This window comes from Triturus cristatus, chromosome 4_2, assembly GCF_964204655.1.
Source record: "Triturus cristatus chromosome 4_2, aTriCri1.1, whole genome shotgun sequence".
Taxonomy (NCBI): Eukaryota; Metazoa; Chordata; class Amphibia; order Caudata; family Salamandridae; genus Triturus; species Triturus cristatus.
In genome coordinates, this window is record NC_140586.1 from 93,283,746 (window position 1) to 93,303,601 (window position 19,856).

Below are 19,856 nucleotides of genomic sequence, written 5' to 3' on the forward strand. Positions count from 1 at the left end.
AAGGTGGTCAATAATCTCAGTGGTACCTGGACTAATGACCTCATATGGGTGAATGCTTACTATTACTGCCAGGGATATTATCTTATTGGAGTACTGCTGCTTGGCAACACTGCATGTACTACATTTCCTTGTTTTCTTCCTCTTCTGTATTCATATATTGAATATGCAGGTCAGCTGGTTATGTAGCTTCTTGAACCTCAGTCTGTTCCTCTTCCTCACTAAAGAAGGTTTCAGTCCGATCAAGATCAAGTTCCTCATTCCCCTCCTGACAAGAAAAAGCATATTATGAAATTTTATTTAGACGTTATGGTGGAACGAGCAGACAGGAGAGAAATAAAAGAAGTCGGAAGTCAAACTGCCAAGGCAGAAGAAACCACGGACAAAGGGCCTGAAGAGGTTGGCATGTTGAAAGCTGGAGACAGCTGCAGGAAATCTGTTGTCACAGAAAGGATAGTAAGCAAACAAACCACCATCTTCCTTTAAAAATGAGAAGTATATCATAGACGATAGAGTAGCAGACAGCATCAACGTTTGTGGTGTAGATGACTGGGCGATAACTGCTGTGCCAACAATGCTGCTGGTGGCAAGTTGGATGTTTCTTCATCAGAGTTGATGGAGTGGAAAGATGGAGTGGAAAGATGTCTTACCAGGATCTTAGTTGTTGCCACTCCAGTTATAGGCAATGCTGTCATTATGGATGTATATGACCTCATCGATGGTAGAGTCATCAATTGTTTAGGACCTGATGAACCAAAAACTGCAGAATCTTTTTGCTTTTTCTATGGCAGCTCAGGGCTCAGTAGCAATGAACTTTTGTCTTTCACGTATACTTCTTGGGAAGTTCTCTTTTTTCACCTGTTCGATGATGAGAGGTGACTTTTTATTTTTATTAATAAAGCTTTATTTAATGCAAACATGACCCAAGGGTATCACAGCGCTGTACATAGAGAAGCCATTACTGTTACATAGCAAGTTAGTTTCAGAGCGCTCAACGGAGATAGCCCATTACATGTTACATCCAGTCTGGTATCATCGACTGCGTACAGCACTGAGACACAAAAGATCCTGACTTCAACAAGTTCTACTGGCACAGCGAGGGCAAGAGGGTGCAAGAGGTAATGGTATAAGGTTGCATAAGGTACAATGTGCATCATGCTGTCAAGGTGTACCTTCTATTCTGGGCCATTATGTAGGTAACTGTTAAGTAAACATGAAGTCTGAGCCTTAACAGCAGGATAACAGAGTATTTAAGCCATAGCAAAAATGCTGGATTTTTACTGTTCTGAGGCTAACTTTAATATCAGCACCTAGTTGCCAGAGATTTATGCCTCCACATTTTCTTCCTGGATTGCCAATGCAAAGTTTCTCTTTCTGTCCTTCAATATTTTAGAGGAGAAACCCTTGCACATGACATATTTCTTCAAGTTATGACTAGAATGTAGGCAGTAAAGACACATGCCGTGAGAATCATTCATATATATTTTGCCCAGCCACATACTTTGCAAGCGTTACACAGGGATTTCTTCCCCCAAGTCTTTGCCATCCCAAAAGAAGAAATAGTCCATTCAGAAGAATAGGGCAACACTGCCTTACTGCTACAAAGCGGATTAATCCAAAGCTGCTGGAATTGAACCTGTGAGTGAAAAACGCTTGAAAAAAAATCCAAATAAAACAGAGCACAAGAGGATTTACCATCACTCATAGTGCAGTACAAAATCTGGCAGCTGGAAAACAATATCGGGGAAGATCTGTGGATCTAGGTGTCTGACTGGTTGAAATTCAGGCCACACAATGAGGTGTACTGGCTGTATAAAGTATACAGGTTTTTTTTCAATGTTATTGATTGTAATGGTATACTGCTATGCTAATATTGATTACAGATGACTCCCAGTGTGATACTGGGGAATGATTCAAGCATAGAATCTATGAAAGATCTAGTGTTGGAAAACATCTTCTCTTATATATTCAATATCTCATGTATCAATGAATTTTTAAACCCAGTCAGGAAAGGTGGTTTTTAAGGATATAACATAAACGTGTAGAGATCCCCAAATTTCAGCACAATATAGATAGCAACATCTACAAATCATGATACTATTTTCCACTCCACAAATGTTCAATATGCGTATCACATATTACCAATGCACAATACCTGATCAAGTAACCAAATAAATCATACACACAAAAGGCAACAATTTATATGAAACACATAAAATGCTGTCCTTCATTAACCCCCATGGCCTCCTTGAACCAATTGTTCAAAAAGTCATGATTTAGGCCGTAAAATATTTTTTTGTAAATTATCACAACTACGTGATGGTCTTATGATCAGTAAAATAACAAATCAAATTTGATTCCAATAGCGACCTTCTTCTAGAAAATGACTGGTGATTTAATTTTATTAAAAAAATGTTGGCTCTGTATTTACCAAATTAATTTGACACTCTTGCTGTTATTCCTAAAAAATATATTTCTTTTGCATAACTATATTATTGTATAGAGGCAGGTAGTGTTGTTATATGTTTCAAAGTCATTTAAGGGATTGCCTTTATAACATATTGAATCACCTTTTGAGATGTATGTACAGTGTTCTTGGCTGGTGCTTTAATCTGTTGCATTTTCCTTCCAGTTAAGAGAATGCTGTTCATTGACAGATCCCTGCAGTTGATAGCCTGCTAAAGCAAAAGTGTGCCTGTGTCCTAGGGTGCAAAACCCCGATTGAGTTCTACAGCAAGCTCTTCCATATATTTTCATGTTGTAGTAAAAAAATTCCTTTGCACCAGACTCTCTAATGACACCAGTGAATAATTCACCACAACATAAAACTCTATGGAATATTCCAAAGCTGGACAACCACAGTTTCATGCAAGTTATATTTTTTTCCTACGATTACACATCTTGGCTTGCTCTAGGATTGCCACATGATAGGTCAGTACTATCCCCATCCCTTCTCTTCCGTTCTAAAGAAAAGTAGAAACATGTTGCTTTACTGTATAAGTAAAATCAAACCAACAATGTAAATGTTCTGCAGATCTCTTACCAATATTCCAAAGGCCAATATTTTCAGAAAACACTCCAGGGAAAACAATGAGGTGAAAACAATGTTGAACATCTTCAGCACGTAGTCGTAGCTTGGCGAGGAACCGAAGAACTACGTAAATGGAACAGAAGATGGAAAAACAATAAGTCACTGTATAATGTTTTTAAAAAGAAAATCTACACTGGGCATTTCAAGGTGCCTGACACTCTTACAGAATGAGAGTCACAATACTGGAGAAATCCAGAATGTACAAGCTGGTGCATAATCCACTGTGGGAATAATCACCCAAGAGCAATTAGAGCTTCACAAACATTGTCTGAAGTATACTGGGGAGGTATATAAAATGTCTGCGCTGGAGTGGGGGTTTCCAGAAAGGGAATATCCTATCACCTGCTTCAAGCCCTAGCCAAGGGACAGCCAGGGTATTCTTACTCATAGAAGCTGTTTAGGGTGGTAGAGCATTGTTAAGTCTCCAAGCTATCTCTTGAATTTTACAAAAGAAGCTATGCTGAGTAACAGTAGTGTACACAAGAAGAACTAGAATCTGCAACCCTTATATTTCTTTAGCAAATGCTATCCTTCCTGAAACAGACTTCAAAATGGCAATATATGCTAGAGACAGGTGAACCAACAACTTAAAAGGGGAATCCAAACAGAGTTCAGTCAAAAGTCTGGCTTGGACAAAGAGCAGGCGCAAGCCAAGCCCTGAAAATGTTTGCCATGTAAATTGCGCAAAAAACTGCATGTAGAAATATAAAATCTCTTCAAAATTCAAAGCAGTGTATTTCTTTAAAATGCAGAAGTGCTTTACCTAATAACATCAAATTATATGACTGCACTGAAAAACATTTATTAAAAGTAATAATTTTTAAACATGAACTTAGAAACATTCATGCCGCCTGCCCTGCCGAAAATGCCATTAGTGAACTAAAAGGCAAGTCAGTTGTCATGTGCACCATATAACTGGCCTAGATTCTTCTTATACATGGAACAACATTATAGTCTATTAAATAAAACACAAGAAGAATTTTCAGCGCACATATGAACTCTTGTATTTGAAGGTGCTCTTGTATGTGATATTAGCCTAATGACATGATTACTTATTCCTCAACGCTTTACATTCTACAATTTTATTCACTACCTACATCCAACCAAAACCCTCAGCTAGAAGAAGTCATCCTGTAAATACCAAGCTTTTGGTTGCAGTGGAAATATGGGAAATAGGATGAGTTGTTGTAGGACTGGGATGAGGCAGTTCCAGAACAGGAGAAATGAAGATTATAGGTAAGTAATTGGGCCACTACCTCCTCGTTCTACTCTTCCTCATCCCAGTCCCGCTCATGCAAGGATACACAGAGCCCTCTTTTTCTGACAGCTATAACTATATTTTTCAATAATTTAATTGAATGCAGAATATTGTCTTTATTTTTGTACAAATGTAAATTAAATTCGCAATACGTAACAACAGAAGGAATATGCTACTTACCATTATGCATCTGTTCTTGGCATGTAGAGCTGCAGATCTACACACTTTTGCATAGATCGCCATCTGGTGTTGGGCCCGGATGTTTGCAGTTTGTTTTTCCTCTTGGAAAGTCTTTGGAAGTCACGAGGTCGGTGGCTCCTCCCTTGGATCGTATTGCGCATGGGCTTCGGCTCCATCCTCAGATTGTTTTTCGTCAACAGGGAAAGATGGAGCGTAGTAATAACAGTGAAGAAACCCATGTGTGTTGTATCTAAATAAGATAGACTGGAACAGATACAGGTAGCCGGGGAGGCGGGTGGGCGTGTGTAGATCTGCAGCTCTACATGCCAAGAACAGATGCATACTGGTAAGTAGCATATTCCGTTCGAGGCATATGAGCTGCAGATTACACACTTTTGCATAGACTATATAGCAGTTCCCAACCCTAGCGGCGGCCACCAGTATCTGTTGCAGTGGTTTGAAATAGTGTTTTTAGTACAGCCTGGCCCACACTAGCTTGTTGCTTGGTTTGCACATCTACACAGTAATGTTTAGTGAAAGTGTGCGGTGTTGACCATGTAGCTGCTTCGCAGATATCATCTAATGGGATGTTCCCTAGAAAATCCATAGAAGCCCCTATCTTTCGTGTAGAGTGGGCTTTAGGGGGAACAGATAGCGTTCGTTTTGCTTTGTGGTAGCAAATCTGTATGCATTTTACAATCCACCTAGCTATCCCTGATTTTGAGATGGGGTTGCCCTTGTGTGGTGGAGAGAAAGAGACAAACAGTTGTCTGGTCTTTCTGAAAGGTTGTGTTCTCTGGATATAGTAAAGTAAGGCCCGTTTAACATCTAGCGTGTGTAGAGCCCTTTCTGCAACAGTTTGAGGTTGCGAGAAAAATACCGGTAATTCTACCGATTGGTTTAGATGGAAGGGGGAAATGACTTTGGGTAGGAATTTTGGGTTGGTACGGAGGACAACCTTGTTCTGGTGCATTTGGAGAAAAGGTTCTTGTATAGTAAGTGCTTGTATCTCACTGACCCTTCTAAGGGAAGTGATGGCTACAAGAAAAGCTGTTTTCCATGTGAGAAATTGCAGTTCGCATTTATGCAAAGGTTCGAAGGGCGGTCCCATTAGCCTTGTGAGAACTATATTTAAGTTCCACACAGGTGAGGGTGGTACTCTGGGAGGAATTGTTTGTTTGAGGCATTCCATGAAGGCTTTAATGGCAGGCACTCTGAAAAGTGATAGGTGCTGTCTGTTCTAGAGTTCCAGCAGCGTGGTGTACCACGGTTGTCTGGCCCACGTTGGAGCTACTAGGATCAGTGTGAGGGAGTGCTGTTGTAGCTTTCGCACCACTAATGGAATTAGTGGGAGAGGTGGAAAGGCGTACGCAAATTTGCCTGACCAGTTCATCCATATCGCATTGCCTTTGGACAATGGGTGTGGGTATCTGGCGGCAAAGCTTGGGCATTTTTTGTTTTCGTGGGTGGCGAAGAGGTCTATCTGTGGATGCCCCCACATCTGAAAGAACGGGTGAAGAACCTGTGGGTGAAGTTCCCACTCGTGGATCTGCTGCGTCTGTCTGCTGAGCAGATCTGCCATGGTGTTTTGGACTCCTGGGACATGTTGGGCTAGGAGAAAGATTCTGTGTGGAATTGCCCATCTCCATATGCTCTGTGCTAGTTGAGAGAGCTGTGGAGAGTGTGTGCCGCCTTGTTTTTGAATGTAGTACATGGCCGTCATGTTGTCTGTGCGAATAAGGACTGTCTTGCCTAAAACCTGTGTCTGAAAGGATTTTAGGGCTAGAAAGATTGCCAGTAACTCCAGATGGCTGATATGGAGTAACTTTTGTTGCGGCGTCCATGTGCCCTGCACTGTGAGGTGTAATAGATGAGCTCCCCAGCCGGAGAGCGATGCGTCTGTTGTTAGGATTATTTGTGGAACGGGGTCCAGGAACGGTCGTCCTCTGGAAAGATTTGTGGTGTTCCACCACTGCAGAGAGCGATGGGTGCGACCGTCTACCAACACCAGATCTGTCAGTTGCCCCTGGGCCTGGTTCCATTGGCGCGCTAAGCACTCTTGGAGTGGACGCATCTGGAGTCTTGCATGAGGCACTATGAAAATGCAAGAGGCCATCATCCCTATTAGTTGCATAAACACTCTTGCTGGGAGAGAGTGTTGAGGTATGAATCTTTGACGCAAAGCCTGAATGCTTGCAATCCTGGCAGGATTGGGGTAGGCTATGGCTTTTGAGGTGTCTATGGTGGCACCGAGGTATTGCTTTGTGTGGGATGGTATTAGCTGGGACTTTTGGTGGTTCACCGTGAAGCCTAGCTGGTGAAGTAGTTGGATTGTAGTGGCGGTGTGATGTACACATTGGTTGAAGGACGTGGCTTTTATTAGCCAGTCATCCAAATATGGGAAGACATGAATGTGCTGTCTTCTGAGGTGTGCCGCCACTACCGCTAGGCACTTGGTGAATACCCTTGGCGCTGTTGTGACCCCGAATGGGAGCACCTTGAACTGGTAGTGTTGCCCGTCCACTACAAATCTGAGGTACTTTCTGTGAGCATGGTGTACCGGAATGTGAAAGTATGCGTCTTTCAAGTCCAGTGTGGTGAGAAAGTCGTTCTGGGAGAGGAGCGGAAGTACCTGCTGAAGTGTTACCATGTGAAAATGGTCCGAATGTATGTATGTGTTTAGAGGCCGGAGATCTAGAATAAGTCGTAGAGTCTCGTCTCTTTTTGGTATCAGAAAATATAGGGAGTAGACCCCTAAATTTTGCTGATTGGCTGGGACTTGTTCTATTGCATGTTTTTGTAGGAGGGAGATTACCTCCTGTTTTAGTAATGTGGAATGATCTTGTGACATTGGGCGTTGCCTGGGTGGAATGTTTGGGGGGGTAGATGTCAATTCTAGGCAGTACCCTGAGCGAATAATTTGGGTCACCCATCTGTCTGAGGTGATGGTCTCCCAGACCTGAAGGAAATTTTGTAGCCTGCCCCCGACCAGAGTGGGATGGTCTGGAGTGAGCGGGGGGAAGTCATTGGGTAGGCGGTGTGGCAGAGCGGGCGGTATTTGTTTTGCCTCTGCCTTTATTGTTATTGCCCCTATAGCCGCCTCTTTGATAACCCCTTGTGAAGGTGGATTGAGCAGGGGATTTGTAGGAAGTGGACGCGCTATCTGAAGAGTAGCCTCCAGCCGTACCCCGAAAGGAAGAGCGGCGAAAGGAGCACCTAGGAGGGTGTGACTGCAGGGCTCCCATAGATTTCGCCCTATCCGTGTCCTTCTTCATTTTCTCGAGGGCCTCATCTACCTTTGGGCCGAATAGATGTTCTTGGTCAAAGGGATGATTTAAGATGGAGGCCTGTACCTCAGGTTTAAAGCCTGAAACTCTCAGCCAAGCATGGCGACGGAGGAGGACGCTAGTGTTAATGGCCCTGGAGGCTGTGTCTGCTGCGTCTAAGGCACAGCGTATAGAGGTGTTAGTTATAGTCTTACCCTCTTGAATTAATTCATTGGCCCTATTTTTGTATTTTTCTGGGAGATGGTGCATGATGGTTTCTAATTCATCATAATGCGCTCTATCGTATCTGGCCAATAGCGCTTGAGTGTTGGCGATACGCCATATAGTGGCTGCCTGTGATGCAGTGCGCTTTCCTGACGCGTCCAGTAGCTTTGACTCTTTGTCAGGTGGTGGTACTTCGCCTGACGCCTGGGAGTTTGACCTCTTTCGTGCAGTGGAAACCACTAGGGAATCTAGTGGCGCTGGCCCTTTGATATAGGCAGGATCTGTGGGGGCAGCTTTGTACTTTTTCTCTATGCGTGGATTAATGACTCTAGCCCTGACTGGGTCTTTAAAAACCTCTGGCGCATGTTTTATTACCCCCATGAGCATAGGTAGTATGGAGGTAGACCTATGTGCGGTATCAAAGGTGTCGAGGAGGAAATCCTCCTCTACCGGGTCCATGTGTAGCTCTACCCCGTGATAATGTGCCACCCTCTGAAGTAGGTGGTGAAAACCTAATGAGTCTTCCGGTGCAGATGGCCTGGACGGGTAAAGGTCATCTTGTGGGACGTCTGGAATGTCTGGATTATTATAGTTGTCCCATGGGTCTGGGGATCCTGTAGGGGTGGGGTCTTGTGGCACATCCCCTGGATCGTAATATGGGTCCCCCTGATCATCATCGTCTGGAGACCGGGTCGGGGAGCGATGAGGCGGGGGTGGAGAAGGCGGGGGGGGTGGAGAGGGTGGAGGAGGTGGAGGAGGTGGGGAAGGCACTCTGAAAGGGGAGGTAGCAGAGTCTTTCCTCTTTGGAGGTGGAGGCGGAGCCGGTTTGTCCAAATGTTTTTTTTTAGAAGAGAGTGCCATATGTCCACTTTTTGGATCCTTGGTAAGTGTCTTTTGCAAGGGATCCGGTGTAAACAGTTCCTGTGACAATGTTTGTTCCGTTGGCGCGAAGGTTTCGGGGCCGATGACTTTTTAGGCTTTTCCGTGCCGTGCTTTTTGGGAACCTCCGATTTCTTGGTCGGCGCAGAGGTGGGCTTCGGCGCGGGAGTGTCGGTGCCGAGGGCCTTATGGGGTTTGGTCTGTACCGAAAGGCTGGGTTTCGACACCGAGGACTTTGGTGCGGAGCTCGGTGTCGAGGTAGAGGCCGGTCTCTTTTTCGGTGCCGAAGTGTGTTTCTCAGCACCGCTGGCAGGCTGGCTCGAGCCCGAGCTGCCGGAAGGCTCTTTTGGCTTCTTCACCGGGCCCGAAGGTGGGGTGTTTGAAGCAGTGTCTCTGGTCTTGCCTAGGCCCGGAGGCGAAGGTGTGACCAAAGCCTTTTTGGGTTTCGGCGCGGGTGTGGGAGGGGGTATAGTACTCACGACCCTCTGCGCCGGGGTGATGTCCTCCACATCCGAGTCGTGGGCTTCGGAAGCACTGACGAGGTCCTCTTCGGTGTGCTGCTGTCCCGGAGCTTCGACGTCGTCCCCAAAGATGTCGACTGGAACGGAGATCGAGGATGCGCCATGTTTCGTATGGCACTTCGATTACGAATAGTCTTTTTCGATTTGAAAGACTTGCATGCGGGACAGTCTCGAGCCTCGTGTTCAGGGGAGAGGCAGAGGTTGCACACCTCATGAAGATCGGTGTGGGGGAATTTGGACCCACATCGAGGGCACTTCTTGAATGGAGTTCTTTCCATCAGCCGGGACCGGAGCTTGGATAGGCCCGAAGGCCGCCGTCGATGACTGGAATCGAAGATGTGTCGAAGAGAAGGTGATTGAGGAGATCTGGATCTGAACAATAACGCGATGAGCGAGGATTCCGCTTTGATCGTCGAACTGGAAATGTTCGGAACTGGAGTGCGAAGTATTACATCCGAGCCCGATGGCGGAAGAAAACAATCTGAGGATGGAGCCGAAGCCCATGCGCAATACGATCCAAGGGAGGAGTCACCGACCTTGTGACTTCCAAAGACCAGACGGCGATCTATGCAAAAGTGTGTAATCTGCAGCTCATATGCCTCGAACTATACTGTTTTGGAAAATTCCCCAGTGAGCTAGCCAATACCTCTTTAGCAACTATTCTTCAGGAAAGGAAGGCTTTGGAACACAACTCTATAACACTATGTCCTGTGAAAAATGACATTTTAACCAAAACTCGGTACTGCAAAATCTGTAGTTAGGGATGATCTATAATTAAAGCACCTAACTCAATCCAAGAGGCTCAAAAAGATGTCCCTAAACTGCTTTCAGCAGGTAATGGAGGAAGCAAATAAGGTTACCCTAACTCAAAACTTAGGAATAACCTAGGATCCAAATGTTCAATGGATGCTAGAAGATTCTCCAATTCTCTGCATGCATGCTCTTATGGCCATTCATTGGACTTTAGGAGAGGAGATTAATAAGTCCTTCTGGTGAACACTGAAAAATGTTAACAAAGGCTTTCGGACTAGACACCAGGTCAGTGAGGGCTGGGCTGCCCAGAGCAGTGGGAGGAGTGGTTTGCACTCTTGTGTCGGCCAAACCGTCATGCGCACTTAGCATGTCCTCTACCTGCCTGTGTTGGACAGCTCACGGGAGAACATGCCCAGGCTCCCAGGCACTGCCTGAGCAGCCAAACAAGCCACTCAGAACAATCACAATGCTGCTGTCCTGCAGTGCTGGGAGAGTCTGGGAGCCTGGGTGCTTCCGTTCCTGCTGCCAGTGCAGATATTGAAGACGGAGGAGAGGTGGCGGTGGCGTTGTTCACAGGTATTTTTTTTTTTTCCATCACCACCTCCGGTCCGAGGCAGCTGCTACTGGCATTCTGGAGGATATGAATTAGAATGCTGGCAAGGCAAACTCATCCTTCAACATGGAAAAAGTTTGAAGAATAAATTGGGTACTATTAACATCTGTTGTATACATTGTGTAGACACAGAAGTGAGGTTTTTAGCGTTGTATAAAAACAAGCTATTATTAATACATGAGGATAATAATTATTTGAGAGAATAAATCCATGTAGGCCTGTCTGAGGTTATGGTTCTGCTGCTTGAGGGTACCACGTGAATCTTTTTGGATGACATCCTACCATTACTAATGCTTCACTGGCCTGCACTGCTGCCCTCTACAGCAGTGTTTCTCTGACCTGGAGGATGTAGACTGCTCCACCCATGACTTTCATTAGCCAGAATGTTCATGGTTAACTGATTTATAACTAGGGCTTCGAGTTTTATGGTATTGTTTTATTTCCAACATTTTTGTCTGCATGTATCCATATTTATTTTTTGAAAATTCCATTGATATTTATCCCTATATTTGTGTTTCGAGAATAAATAGAGTTGTAAAATTGTATATTTCCACATTTATTGAATGGGTAAACATTCACTCGTACATCAATACCAGTCTCGTTTTAGCAAATAAAGCAGTCAAATATAACAAAACCCTACAACCACAGATAAATACTAACATTATATACGAATATATGTCAACATAGGCCTGTATTTAGGGTAATCTCATCCTGTTTTTTAACTCCCCACGCTGTCTATCAGCTCAGCTGTTGGCCTGGAATTCATGAGGACAACATGGAGAGTCACTCAAAAGAAGCACAATTTTCTGTATTAATCCACTTTAAAAATAAATACAGACAGGAAACAGATTGTTTTGTCTGTAATTGGCTCTAAAAATCAGTAAAAACAGAAAACTGTGAGCCTTAGTTATAACATATTTCCTAGACTCTGCCCGTCCTGATCATTCCCCTCGCAAGCACTTTCTAAACAACTTACCTTCATCATGAGCACAATGGTGTTTAGGGCAATCATTGCCATGATGGTGTATTCGAAGGGTGGGGAGACCACAAACTGCCACATGCGGTACTGGAAGCTCTGTTTGTTCTGTGGCATGTGCCGCGTAAGCGGCTTGGCACTGATGGCGAAATCGATGCAGGCTCTCTGCAGTGAGAGTGGAAACAAACACAGAAACTGATGGTGAGGAGGGTTAGTGGCAGACACTTGGGAACTCAAATACAAGGTATTACTAGGGGAGCTGAACTCCGCAGCAAGTGGAATGAACACACCCATGTTTTAGACTTGGCCACTATGATTAGCCACTGGAGCAATGGCCACTCTATGAAGTACCACATAAAATACTAAATAGCAGAGTTAGCAACAGGATTTTCAGTGGTCATAGTGCCACTTTCAACTATATATAGTTACCAGTTCCTTTACCGTGACCCCAAAGTAATGTTACATGTCAGTATATCTTATACAGAAATATCAACTGACCTAAATATTGTTTACCCAATATAATCCTAGTGGGTGTGTATTTTCTATTATGAACTCCAATGGCCCATGGGGCAATGTTTTGTAGACGAGGTTCAGGATACAGCATTTATTCCACACAACATTTTGACAACAACATTCTGGAACTACACCAAAAAGAATGAAGCTTGATTTCTGCCTTGAAAACTAAGACCCCATGTTCACAGCTGATTTCCTCTGTGTGCCATTACTTTTGATTCTTGAATTACCGAATAGATACAAGTTCTTGTTTAGCATTACTTGGCGAAATGAATTGCATTTTGGAGCTTGTTGACTTAGATAAGGGGGTGCACGGAGACTTCAAAAAAGGCAAGTTTTTGTTGTTGTTCTTATAAAGAAGTGCTGCTTTGATTCACTGTGAATATTTGCATGGTGCCTATTCTATAGCCTGGGCTCTTGAGCTGGGAATCACCTGGCTCCATTTGGTCTAAGTGTGCTTCCGGGCATATTAAGTTGCTGATGATTAAATGAGAGTAGGGTGTCCCTGGTGAGTGGGGTATTTTGGTTTTCTAACGAATTGTTGAGCTTTTTAGGTCTCGGGACCATCCGGTCGGCAGACCGGAAGTCCGGAGATTTAATGTCATTGAGAAGAGGGGCTTGCACCCGCCCCTCTTCTATCCTGTTCTCCATTGGCTGGCCTCTTAAATGCTGGCCAGCCACTGGAGAAGAGGTCCAGTCACTCCGTTGAAGCCCCGTCTTTTTCGGATCGGGGGGCGTGTTTTTTGCGAGAAGTCTCAGGGAGGAGACAACAGCAAAACACGCCCCCAAATTCGAAAATGAGGCTCCCTTTCTCCGAGGCATTTCTGCTCTGCCTGCCTCGGAGAAAGGCGGTGGTGTCTTCCGGTGTCCTCTTCACTGTACGAGTGCTGCCTGCTGCCTTGCCTAAAAAAAAACACACACAAAAACGTTGTCATCGCGGTGGTGTCCTCTTCAGTGTACGAAAAAAACACAAAAACGTTGTCATCGCGGTCAGCTTCGGCAGCGCATGTTTATTTACTTAATTGCTCAAGCCCGGTCCGCTTCGGCCGTGCTGGTTTTCTCCAGCTGCAGGTCACAGCGAGGCTCCCAAGCAAGGGGTGGGGGAAGCAGCGGTGGCAACATGACGTTTCTGGCTCTACAAATTTAACAGGACCTAAACGGAAAAGAGCGCAAGCGGGACCGAGACACACAAGGAGGTGAACTGTGTGCAGTGAGAGGTGGGTGCTGCTTGCTGCTGCCACACGCAGATCATGGGACGCTGTTCTTTAATTTATTTGCTTAGCACGCATGCACAGTAGGCGTGGCCTTTTCCTACTTCTGTCGATGCCGTGACTCCTGCAACACTGAACAGAAAAGTGTAGGTTAGTAAAGCGCCGCCATCCTTCTCTTGGTGGAACTGGGAGGGTGCAGGGCTTCTTCGATGCTGCCAATAACTTAATTTACATGGCCTGAAAACATAATATGCCCTGATGTCTCTCTCTTATGTCTGGAATTTGCCAGATCAACTAGTTATGAAAAGTGTTAGGCAGAGCGGTGTGTTCCTCAAAAAACAGAAAAGCCAAGCAATAATGCACATTTGCAATGGTTGCGCGCGTAATGTTTACAATATGCGTGGCTCGCACCTTTTGTTTCATTGACGAGTGCTCTTGAGTTTTTTTCGATTTTATCTTTTGTATTGCCTTGCCAAACAATAAAACCTGAGGGCAAGCAAAACAGGCGCATTTCCTCATTGATGCGTCGGAGACATCACGGATTTGCAAGCCCATATGTAGGAGCATTCATTGGATTTATGATGATCACTTTAGAGAAATGGTGTGGACATTTACCCTCTTTAAAAACACTGCACGGCTCCTTCAAACCATTCTTGGCAATGGCGTTACCAGTGATGTGCTAAGGCCTTCCAAGATTAGAGCAGCCAGCTTAGTGAATGTGAAAGGCAAACAAGGGGAGAGCTTTTCTTGTTCAGGATGCTAAATAGTGCCATGGGAACAGAAATGGCAAAGGCAGTTAACAGCAATCAGCAGACACCAGATGAACAGCGAATCAAGGACACTGATGTCAGCATGATTACGTATATTGCTATTGGATTTCCTTTGCGTTAAATCGTGCCGTAACAGTAAAAACAAGCATTTACAATGCAACGGTCTCGGCATTGTTAAAGTTAGAGCTATTGGCATTGCTCATGACAATGCTGTTTCTTTAAATGTTTTAAAAACAAAAACATAAACAAAAATAATGTCATGAGCAATGCCAATAGCTCTAACTTTACCAATGCCGAGACCATTGCATTGTAAATGCTTGTTAGTGGTTGTATTTCAGTTTGAGGAAAAAGGATTCAATTAGAAGTTGACTGGCATAGCCTGGGCACCACTGTCATAATTGTAGGGTCTGGAAGATGGAAGTCTCAGTGCTTCTTGCCTGGGACCATTTTGCTTAGCATTCGCTTAGATTGATAGAGGTGGGCACTTTGGTAGAATGAACTGGGGAAACTGACATAGTTAATACAGGAGGAGTTACTACGAGCTGGTTCAGTGAAAGGTGAAGGGAAGAAAGTCTTTGAAGTAGCAGGGAGATGTGCTGTTCACTGATCCGATCTGGACATAAAGCTTGATTTTTGACTTAATGGTGGTTCTAAGACGTAGGGCTTGAGTGTGTTTAGTCAGTGGAGAAGTAGAGCCATTTAAATTTTGTAGCATTATAGTCTCAAGAAGCTTCTATCCATCCAAGATTGGAGGGAGGGAGGGTACTAGGGTACAGGGGACTTCATGGCCTTATCCTGGTTTTGCTTGTATTTATAAATAGGTTAATTGTTTTTATTACTATGGGTGAAGCAATGGAGGCTGTGACCAATTTAGCCTTTGTACTAGATTAGGCAGGGATCATGCAAACAACATTGGAGGAGCAGGTTCTTCCCAAAGGTTGAAGTCCCCCTTACTTGGAAATCCCCATTTACTTTAGCTGAAGCAAATAGTTCTTTGTTTAAAAGATTCAATAAATACGCGTAACAGATGGGAGTTTACAGATGATTTAAGGATGAAACTACAAAGAAGATCTATATTTAGGTTCCAGTAGAGAGATAGCTCAGAAGAAAAGCACATGGGCCCCAATACATCTCAATATCATAAGGGTTTGTGCCTAAATGTTAGTACAGTTTTCCATCCTAGGGTTGGGTGCAGTGGAGTAGGGTCAATAGATTTCAATCATACCAGTAGACATGAACACACCCAGAAGGTAAAGGTAACATGCTGAAAGGGGAAAAGGATACAAACAAGAAGATAACCAACTTCTACCACAGGACAGGCTACATACAATTCATCATTGTGACTGGCTTACGAGAAACAGGAGATAAACGTGATATGCTACCAGAGGACACATACATAATTGTTAGTGTTCAAAGTGATGTAGTACACGGGGACAGAACCATAATTGATAGCAATTAACTTCATATGCTAAAAGGGGAAAGAGTCACAACAAAGAGATCCACATGATGTGCTACAAGGGGAAACTGTGTCTGCCAAGAGATATGTGTGACGTGCTACTATGGGGCAGAGTCGCAACCAATCGATAACTATAATATGCTTCCAGTAGACATAGCCACAATCTAAAGGGTAAAGTACAGTGCTAGTGGTAATGACAAGCAAAACAGCAAAATGTGCTACCAAAGGATCAAAATAACCAGAAAGAGATCATTGTGATTTGTTACCAGGAAACAGGGGTGAAACCAAAGGGTCAATATACGAGTGCAACAGCCACAACCAAGAGAACAATGAGAGGTACTACCAGGGTAGAGAACCAAAACCAGGATATCAGTGTTAAATGTTACAAGGGGAAGGGTAGGTGCATATGTGCTTTAAGCTAGAGTCATGAAAGGATTCCCACACCAGACTACTATTTCCACACCTCATTCTTTTCCAGGCTGTATTCCTCCATCATTTTATCCCCTTGCTCCTGAAACGTGATGATGATCAAGGCCACAAATATGTTCACAAAGAAAAAAGGGAAGACCACAAAGTACACCACGTAGAAGATGGACATCTCCATTCGGAAGCCGGGGCTAGGGCCCTGGTTTTCATATGTGGCATCCACCGAGTGCTTAAGGACTCTGCAAAAAATGAGAGAAAGAAAGACAGATTAAGAGACTAGATACAATGCAACAGCAAAGATGTATCTCTTGATCTTCTGAAGTCCGAAGGAATGGAGCAGGGGGACCTGGAAAATATCTGCTAGCAGGGGGGAGGTCAACTCTGAGAAACCCCAGGAAAATTTCAGCAACTTGTTCACAGTTGTATGGGTCTGTGCAACCTTTCATTGACCTGAGTACGGTATCTAATAAATCGTCATGATTTTATATCTAGTGATAGGAAGTTGTTCCTTTACAAGTTCTGACAATACTCAATACTTTTTTAGGATAAATGTGTCAAATCTATATGTCTCATTCCATCCAGGATCTGTCAGCAGATAGCTATTCCTGGACGCAGCCTTATTTCCTGACATTAAGGGGCAGTAACATAGAATACTGAAGATTGGTGACCAAACTCCCTGGCCTTTAAATGTCTGAAAGGAATGTTGTCAGGAATTTGGGTATGCAAACTGGTGATGGTCTTTCATTTTGTGCCCCAATTTTCGCTGTTGAAAGGTTATGCTACAGCGGCGAGACCCCTGCACATAGCTCCTAGTGACGTATGCCTTTGAACCTGGGGGAGGGAATATATATTGGGTTCAGTGGCATAGCTACAGCTTAGTTTGCCGCCCAGTGGTGCCGGCTGGTGCAGGTAAGAGTGGGGGAGGGCATTGCCGTTTGGGTTGATCAAGGAGTCTATTTACTGCTTTTTCAAAATCAGTGCTCTAAATCAACACCCCTTCCCTCCCCCGCCTACATTATGCACTTTATCACATCAATTGGTGCTATTTATGCATTTTTCATTAACAATAGACTGAGGAGCATATTTACAAGCCCAGTGCCCTGCCTGAACGTAATTTTTTGTGATGTTTCGGTGGAGCACAGGGCTTAGCACTGTTGACAAGGCCACGTAAAGACACCCTGCATGGCTTTTCATGGCCTTGTAGATATGTAGTGAGGCAACCCAGCATAAGTCGCTGCTTTGCCTCACACTACATGTGGGAGACATGCCATGGGTGTTACGGTGGGTGTTCCCACCTAGCATTCATGACATATGACGCATTCTTAGATTTACAAGAACCTGTAAACCTGGGAATGTGTAAAAATCTTATGCCTCCCCAGGGGAGGCGCAACGAGGACAAATATCTTTAGTCCTCCTCGTTTTTTCATCTTTCTATTAGTGATGCATTCTGCAGCACACATAGAATGAGGAAAACGCCTCCATGGATTATTTTTGTGCAGGAATGTGTTCCTTCCTGCACAGAAACAATCCTGTCTGGGATGCAGGCATCTTTGCACCATGGTGCAAGGGTGCCTGCGTTTGCGCTAGGCAGCCCATTGTGCACCAGCACAGGGGGAGAGAACAGAAATGCAACATATCTTGTAGATACAGAGCATTTCTGTCCTTTCCCTGTGGCGCAGGCCAGCACATCAAAGTCACGTGTGCTGGCTTATCAATATGCCCTTGACTAACGCAAATCACTTATCCTACACACTATAACTTTTGCAAGGAGTCTAGGTGCTCTGAAGTGACCATTGGGCAATATTTTTCACACTTTATGCTGTGATACATAAATAAGTAAATATGTAATCAAATGTTTCCTATTGCAAACTTAACTTTTGTTCAAGTCAAAGACGACTAATGTACAAAAGCCTCAAAACCCTCCCTGCAGAATAATATTGCAAGGAGAATAGTTTTTAAAAGTTACACTTAACTGTTGTATGCAGTAAGGGTTTGAGCATGTGCTCCTCTTTGGATAGTAATAGTAGTTTCAAACATGCGAAGGGTATCCTTTTAGATCTGTTGCTTTATAGAGAGAAACCAATGCCGTGTGTCGTCTTCAAGAAACTCTTTATTAGTTAGATCCTTGTGTGTTTATACACATTATTTACATGTGTGCTCTGAAGGCACAACAGCCGACACGTGTTTCGCCCTAGGCGGTCAATGAGACCAGGGCTTTCTCAAGGCTTAAGACTAAATTCAGATTCCTTGCTACGTGGTCCTGTTGTCTATCATGCAGATTTTGCTCTGACTTTTTCAGTGGCAGCCTAGATACAAACCATTCAACACACCAGCCGTCCGTAAAGTTTTGGTCCAGGGACAGCTTTAGTGTTGGTGGCACCCAGTGTGACCTCCTCCTCCAAGGATTCCCTCACCACCACCATCTGATGGCACCCCTCCTTTCTCCATAACCCGTCTCACATTTGATTAATTTTACAGTGCACTCACCCCAATCTAGGGTGTCAAAGTGCTTTATATCATACACACATATTATACAGAGAAAATAAAGCATAAAAGTGTGTGCTGCCTGTCCCTGTTGTTACTTGGTGGACGATAATTTCCTCCATATGTTCTGGATCTGCACATCCCTACAACTATACTAGCAGGGTGTCACACTCTACCTATCTGTCTGTATGGGGAGCTCAGCGCTGCATACATGGGAAGTATGTCTTCTAGGCCTTTACAACAGGAACAAGAAAAAAAGGGTCACATCCCTCTCCCTTGACCTGGGGTTCCTGACAGCCAAATGGCTCATTACCTGACGATGGAAATCACATGAAACTCCATGCAATCCCTCATTGCATGGGCCCAGGCGGAGAGCTTTGCCTTGCATAGGGAGGACCGTCTAGGGCTATGCTATGCTCATTTCAAATATCAACCAATATCAACCAACTGGGACACTAATCTGATTGACCTGCAAACCGCCACTTAGCATGCCACTGATGCTCAAGCCGACTTGCTAACAGACAGGGCAGAGGCAGCAGATAACCAAGGGGCTGCTTAATCACAAGGTACATACGAGGTGCATGCCTCTCTGCACGATATGTTCCAGGATCCCATCTTCTTCTTTTACCTAGACACATGATGTCTTCTCCTGCTTAAGCTCAATGTGTGTGGCTGTTCTTGGGGAAGGGAGGGTTACGGTTTCTTTGATAGTTGTTTTATTATATGTTTTAATATCCTGTTTATTTCTCGATGTGAATGTGTTATCCTCTTAATGGGTTGCTATGTCTGCACGGCATCTTCTCCCCACGGCAGGTAAACAAACCCTTACAGACTGTTGTGTGGTCAACTCTTCTCGACAGTGTACATATCTGTTGAACATAACTTGTTGCACCTCATGACACTGCGCTCCTAAAGAGCTGTAATGACAATGTAATCTCTTGTTGTCTGTTAACCTTGCCAATAACCTGAAAAATCAATAAACAGATAAAAAAAAACTGAAGCATAAAAGTGTGTAAATCAATGTATAGGAAATGTCATATATGAATTTGAGGGCTTCAACATGTATGAGTCATGTCATCCATACTGGTAGGCATTATGTTAAGAGTGCATGGTCGGGTGCAACATAAAGTCGGGATTTAAAACGAAAAGGAGAAGGAGCTGACTGCAGTAATAAGAATAACCAAAGGAATCCTGCTTAGCAACCTTAGATAAAAGAAGATTAAGGAAAAAATAATAA

The 19,856-nt window shown here is 44.1% G+C and overlaps 1 protein-coding gene across 13 annotated transcripts in view; it reads right to left on the reverse strand.

Moving 5' to 3' along the window:
* Nucleotides 1-19,856, reverse strand: part of CACNA1A (calcium voltage-gated channel subunit alpha1 A) — a 1,220,168-nt gene that overhangs the window by 500,223 nt on the left and 700,089 nt on the right. For all 13 annotated transcript variants that reach the window (XM_085600715.1, XM_085600714.1, XM_085600719.1 and 10 more), the window contains 3 exons: nt 16,173-16,374; nt 11,760-11,924; nt 3,041-3,151 (listed from right to left, as the gene is read on the reverse strand). In XM_085600715.1, the coding sequence (XP_085456841.1) occupies nt 3,041-3,151; nt 11,760-11,924; nt 16,173-16,374 (478 nt within the window). The remainder of the gene's footprint in view (nt 1-3,040; nt 3,152-11,759; nt 11,925-16,172; nt 16,375-19,856) is intronic.